The sequence below is a fragment of the Octopus bimaculoides genome, chromosome 18 (genome assembly GCF_001194135.2).
Source record: "Octopus bimaculoides isolate UCB-OBI-ISO-001 chromosome 18, ASM119413v2, whole genome shotgun sequence".
In the NCBI taxonomy this organism is placed as follows: Eukaryota; Metazoa; Mollusca; class Cephalopoda; order Octopoda; family Octopodidae; genus Octopus; species Octopus bimaculoides.
In genome coordinates, this window is record NC_068998.1 from 35,937,017 (window position 1) to 35,943,890 (window position 6,874).

At 38.1% G+C, this 6,874-nt stretch overlaps 1 protein-coding gene across 5 annotated transcripts in view; it reads right to left on the reverse strand.

Annotated features, from left to right (window-relative positions):
* Window positions 1-5,967, reverse strand: part of LOC106873221 (methionyl-tRNA formyltransferase, mitochondrial) — a 60,214-nt gene extending 54,247 nt beyond the window's left edge. For 2 of the 5 annotated variants that reach the window (XR_008265935.1, XM_052974354.1), the window contains exons 1-3: window positions 5,444-5,609; window positions 2,857-3,179; window positions 709-766 (exon numbers count right to left, since the gene is read on the reverse strand). Coding sequence is in view for 4 of the 5 variants with exons in the window: in XM_052974354.1 (XP_052830314.1) it covers window positions 709-766; window positions 2,857-3,104 (306 nt within the window). In the remaining variant the exon portion in view is untranslated. Of the gene's footprint in view, window positions 1-708; window positions 767-2,856; window positions 3,180-5,443; window positions 5,610-5,914 lie in introns of those variants that run through there. The other 3 variants (XM_052974352.1, XM_014920477.2, XM_052974353.1) reach the window with 3 other exon arrangements.
* Between the last annotated feature and the right edge of the window lie 907 nt (window positions 5,968-6,874).

The window sequence follows — 6,874 nt, forward strand, 5'->3', positions numbered from 1 at the left end:
ACCACAACTTTCTCTCACTCTTACTTCCTGTTTCTGTTGTGCCTGTAATGCAAAAGGGTCAGCCTTGTCACACTGTGTCACGCTGAATATCCCCGAGAACTACGTTAAGGGTACACGTGTCTGTGGAGTGCTCAGCCACTTGCACGTTAATTTCACGAGCAGGCTGTTCCGTTGATCGGATCAACTGGAACCCTCAATGTCGTAAGCGACGGAGTGCCAACAACATATCATATGAGCATAACTCGAGATTTATATGGGATACCACAGAGAAAGAGTAAGGAATGAAACTGTGAGTGGTCTCAGAGGCAATAACCTATTGTTACATCTTACATACATACAAATGCTATTGAGGTCTACTTTGCTCTTCATTCATTCAGGGACGATAAGTTTAGTACCAGTCCAGTAGAACACTAGGGTCAATGTAATTGACAATACCCCTCTCACAAAATTTTAGGCCCTGTGCTTACAGTAGAAAGAATTGTTACATCTGAGGACTGTGTATGGTTTCAGTGTTACAAGGTAGGGGAGATAACATTGTATGACCTTCATGCATTGCTCAAAGTCTGAAGTGACACAGAGGAAGTGAAATAACCTCAATTTGGAAAACAAATGAAATGATGAACTCAGTTTACGGAAAAATCACCTTTACATTATGGTGCTTTATACAAAAGAGATTATAAATTGTAAAATAAGAAATAAGTTACTAACTTGCGTAGTCTTGCAAACAACTTCCACAGACTGCACGGTCGGGGTGGGGCTTGTATTCCTTAAAGATCAAGAAAAGAAATTATCTGTAAATTCCAAAGTGAGAACAAAATTAAACTTTACAGAGACATACATCAATGCAGATAGAAACTGGTAACTGAGCAACTGTTGGTAGAGTAAAAGTCAAGCTTCTGATGAACCATGACTATGATTTCACTTTCAAGCTTTTTATTTGGTTCCAACATCCTTTCACTTTCATAACTTCTGGTAAAACATTAACCATCTTTAGCTTTATTTCTGAGTCTCACACGAAAAAAATTACATATTCCGTAAAAGTGTTTATCAGCCCATGTGGTAATTAGGGTAATGGTGAAAAATCTGCGTGTATGTAAAGACAGAGGTGGCTGTGTGGTTAAGAAGTATGCTTCCCAATCTTTTAGTTTCGGGTTCAGTCCCATTGTGTTGCAGTTTGGGCTAGTGTCTACTATGAAAACCCTGGGCCAACCAGAGTTTTGAGGCCTGTGGATGTGTGCACCATCTACCAAGTTCACTCACAAGGCTTTGGTCAACCTGACACTATAGTAAAAGGCAGTCACCCAAAATAAAGAGAGTAAAAGAGAAAAAGAGAGACAGAGGGATACATGCACACACATACAAACATCTATATTAACTTCTCCCATAACATATGTCATCAGGCATATAGCCATAGAAATTATGCCAAAGCAGACACTAGAGCACAATGCAGTCCTTGGAAACAGATGAGAGTAAGCAACAGCAAGAGCATCCGGCTATAGAAAAACCACCTCAATAAACTCTGTCCGACCCATGAAAGTGTAGTGACTAAGGAAGCCATATTTGGGTTGCTGCACATTAGCACAGTGGTGCATTCCCCACTTCAACCAATTACAGCTGGCTGCGGAAGGATACCGATAGCAACTTCTGCCCAGCAGTACACCAACATAAGTTATTTCAGCTTCCCTGGCTCACATACACACCTTACATACACATACAGGCTTCAACTCGCACTACTGGTCTGCGGTTGAACATTATTCCTCTTTTACTACCTGCTAGCACTCTTGACATTACAAAATAAAATTCAATGTTATTTCATAAATTCGCCATTTGGGTATTCTTTATCAACGTCTCTGTAAGGAATCATCTTAAAAGGATTCTCTCTTTAAACGGCCTTCTGAAACTATCTTCTATACACATCATGTTACATAACAAACACATTACATATAGGAGATTTTATTCAATATTCTCATTAGCAACTCTCTCCTCTACATTAGTAAAAATACAAATATTACAAACGCATGGAATAGTAGACATTAATACAATGATGATGATGATGATGATATACACATTCTATCATAAGCCTGCTCAATCAGAGATGATGTAGGGAGGAAGCTAAACAACAACAACATAACATTTTCTAAAACAACAATTAATCATCATCATCATCATCATAATCATCATTAAATGTCTGTTTTGCATGCTGGCATGGGTTAGGTGGTTCAACTGGAGATGGTAAGCTGGAGAGCTGCACCAGGCTCCAATCTGTCTTGGTTCGGTCTCTACAGCTGGATGCCCTTACTAATGCCATCCAATCCACAGAGTGTAACTCATCATCATCATCATCGTCGTCGTCGTTTAACGTCCGCTTTCCATGCTAGCATGGGTTGGACGATTTGACTGAGGACTGGTGAAACCGGATGGCAACACCAGGCTCCAATCTGATTTGGCAGAGTTTCTACAACTGGATGCCCTTCCTAACGCCAACCACTCAGAGAGTGTAGTTGGTGCTTTTACGTGTCACCGGCACGAAGGCCAGTCGCCACGCTCAAAATGGTGTATTTTAGGTGCCACCTGCACAGGAGCCAGTCCAGGGGCACTGGCAACGATCTCGCTCGAAAATCCTACAAAGGCACTGGCAACGATCAAGAGTGTAACTGGGTGTCTTTTACATATCATGCATCACTGGTACTGGTGCCTTTTATGCGTCACTGGCATGGGTATCTTTCACATGTCACTGACACAGGTGCCTTCTGCATGTCACCAGCATGGGTGCTTTTATATGTCAGTGGCAAAGGCCACAACTATGATGTCACTTAATGTGTATAATAATCACTCTACGTTGCAGTGTATACTTACATATTATCAATAAGTTTTTTCGAAGTTTCCAAAGAAAATGCATCAGAACCAAAGAATAGAATATTCCAAGGAGGCTTTTTCTTTCGAATTGTTTTGCTTGTCTTTGTAGATTCATGCAATTTCCCAATATTGATTCTGGATTTGAAAAGTTTGGAACAGAAGGTATTAAGAGATGGCCATAACTGCCCTAAGTTTTTATCTAATAAATGGTATCTACTGTTTCTTATTGAAAAGTTAGCAGCATTCATTGTCACAGCTTCAAGATTTGATATTAAGATCTTCAAGGATCTGCTTGTAATGTTGTTTATTGGTTAATCCATTACCTGCAATTTAAAGAAGGATTGATAAAGACATAAAGAGAGTGAAAGAGAAAAAGAGATAGATGGATACATGCACACACATCTATAGCAACCTTTCCCATAACATATATAATAAGGCAAACAGCCATAGAAATGATACCACAGTAGATCCTGGAACACGATGTAATCCTTGGAGCCATCGGGTCCTGTCAAACCGTCCAACTCATGACAGCATGGAACAGATGTTAAATGATGATGATAATGGTGACAGGGGTAGAATATTCTCCCTGCTGTTGACCACTAAACTCTTAAGGTTGCAATGAAAACATCTATCATCCGACAGAGTAATCCAATGGTGCCTATTTACAGCTAGGTAGACTGAGCCATAAATATGAAAGTGTTATACCAGAGACAATGCTCAATACGATGTGAATTATCAACACTGACCAAGTAAATTATGGTGTTCTTGAAATGTCATCTATTCAATCATTTTTCAAAAGAACGATTCAATAATTGTTGATATTCATCAATAAAACTTAATCCTTATCATTCGTCTAATCAGTCATTTAAAAATAAGTTTCTAATTAGTAAAAAAAATAGCGAAAGAGTCCGAATACCTCTTAGCAAGTCTCAGTGAATTAATTCTACTTCAATAAGTCAGTATTGTCTACTTATACTGCAGACATCTTCAATGAATCGATAAATATATGAATTGAACAACTTCTCCAGTCAACTGGTCAAGTTGTTCCCTTCAAGCAGTTGACATAAGTTCCTTAAAATTCACACAAAAGATTCGGTAGGGGCACTGTTTTGAACAATACCTATTACCCTCAAACAAGAGTTAATTTACTATTATTGACATTAAAGAAATAGAAATAGATTTACAAATTCTGGGGGGAAAAAAGTGATAAAAACTTTGTGTTTGTCAAAGAAAGCTACAATAATGTTTTAGTGAAAGTTAAAGAAAGCTACAATAATGTTTTAGTGAAAGTTAAAGAATGTTAATACGATATAACAGTGATACTCAACCATTTCTTGCCTATGGGTCCCGTTAATTCCTATTTTATTCTATTGGGCCCCTATAGCCATTCAATGTTAAAAAAAAAATTATTATGTTTTTTATGATAAAATATCATAAGGAATTGCATAAAAATATTTTTTGCAAGCTGTGTGGTAAGTAGCTTGCTTACCAACCACATGGTTCCGAGTTCAGTCCCACTGCATGGCACCTTGGGCAAGTGTCTTCTACTATTGCCTCAGGCCGACCAAAGCCTTGTGAGTGGATTTAGTAGACGGAAACTGAAGGAAGCCCGTCGTATATATGTATCTACATATATGTATGAGTGTGTATATGTTTGTGTGTCTGTGTTTGTCCCCCCAACATCGCCTGACAACCGATGCTGGTGTGTTTACGTCCCCGCAACCTATTGGTTCGGCAAAAGAGACCGATAGAATAAGTACTAGGCTTCCAAAGAATAAGTCATGGGGTCGACCTGCTCGGCTAAAAGCGGTGTTCCAGCATGGCTAGTCAAATGACTGAAACAAGTAAAAGAGTATGGAAGACGCCAAGGGTCAAATAGACTCCACTTGAGAACCATTGCAATACAGGGCCACATACGTAATAAAGGAACTAAAAATAAACCAATGTCGGTTCATGGATCTTCAAGAGCAATAAAAATCATAAATTTATAGCAGTCTATAAAAAAAATGCTTTTTTTAATGATAACGAAGGATGGTGGATATCGTCTGCAACAACGTCAAGGTTATTCAATCCTAGAATTGGTAAATAACGGTCAGTGTTGGCATGAATTGACTAGGGAATGAAACGAAACTGGGTGAGTATTGGTGTGGATGTTAGAAGTAAAGTATCTGCGACAATATTCTGTAACTTGAGAGTTAGGTGTACAGCATTGTCTCTGACCTGGCGAAAAGCGTGGTTTCGCCAATATACAGGATTGTGTTATTGAACATTCTATGGAATATTCAGAATAACAATCTGGCTATGAAAGTCAACTGCAAAAAAAAACAAATGATCTCACTAGAAGTATTTATAACAAATTTCTATATAATAATGTCCTTAACAATGTAGAAAGAACTTAAAATTGAATAGCAACAACAAACAACTTCGAAATATTAAATATTCGTTCAATAATTTACCAAACATTAACAAAAGTTAAGCGAAAATAAAACTCGACTGTGTGTAAATTAGTTATGTGAAAGGGAACGAAGAAGAGTCTGGAAAGGTTTTGCGGGAATAATGATAAATAAATAAATAGTAATTAACGAACCAGTTTCGCTTGCCGGGTCGCATGGAGCATACCGGTGATTGAAATGCGAAACTATTCAAACGACTAATCAAGAGTATGATAAACAAGAACGATGAGGAAATTTCATCAGCATTCGTTTTATTATCTAAACGAATTACTAGTTTAGTTTAACAGGTTTATTTTGTGGTTGAATGTTCATATGTTGAATGTGCAGGGTAAGTTGTTCATGAAAGTTTTTCAACACATCTAGGATATAACAATTCTGTTCTTTAGCTTAAGTCATGCGATTGGCTGAAGAGTTATTCCCCTTAGCTCGGTTGCGCGCGCGCTCCCTCTCTTCCTTTCTTTCCCTCTTTTTCACTCTCTTTCTCTCTGTGGTAATTGTAAGTTCTGAGTTCAATTTCTGTCTTGGTCGACTTTGCCTTTCGTCCTATCAGGATCGATAAAATAAGTACCAGTTTAGTAATGGGTCAATGTAATCGACTTACTCACTTCTCCGAAATTGCTGGTCTGTACCAAAATTTGAAACCAATATACAATAATTCTGTTAAACCATTTACAAAATCATTGAAATATCTGTCAAAATCCCTGTAACATTTGGTTACAGCTTGTCACGTTCTAAGTTTAAATTTCGTCGAGGTCAACTTTGCCTCTCATCTTCCCGGGGTCGATAGAATATAATACAGTTTAGTTACGTTAGTTTTTATGGGTCAGAGAGTGACCACTGTTTTCACACCTATAAAGCTCTTAGTTGCATAGACGATTCGTCAGACTCAAATAGACGGAGGCTCATAACCTTTCAATCACTAAAGGGAGGAAAACGTCATACAAAAAGAAAATGTACATCTAGAATGAGCAGGTTGGTGGCGTTTCATTCGACACGGAGTTATCTCCCTTACATCAATTCCGACCATGATGGTTTCCGAAGTTGCTGTCGTGGTTCTATTCAACAAATGGAGAGTTCCATGTTTGTTACAGGAAACGTCTCTGAGGCGGACATTTACTAAACACTTCTTTGGGCGTGGCGAGTCACCTACACAGTTAAGCCATTTATAGGTGCCAAACTAATGGTCTTTCTGACTGGCCATAAATATATTTTAGAGTGTTTTAGAGCAGTGATTCCCAACGTGGTCCCTAGGACCCACCCGTGGTCCCCAGAGAATTTCTAGTTGGTCCCCAGAGGATTCGTAGCCATAAAAAAATTTAAGCCATTTCAGATCTACACAGTATTGTTCGATAATAAAGAGGATCTTTCTGATTTGGCGGACACCATTTTTTATTTAGTGTGTTTTCTACCGAAATGCTTTAAAACTTCGTATACTTGTATATTTTGTCTTATAGAACAGAAAAAAAAAATTATATTCGAAGTTATTCCATGCTAAAAGTTGTCGTATTTCGGTAATTTCAACCAATCACTGACGTCTATTGAGATGAAAATAATTACTGCTGTGG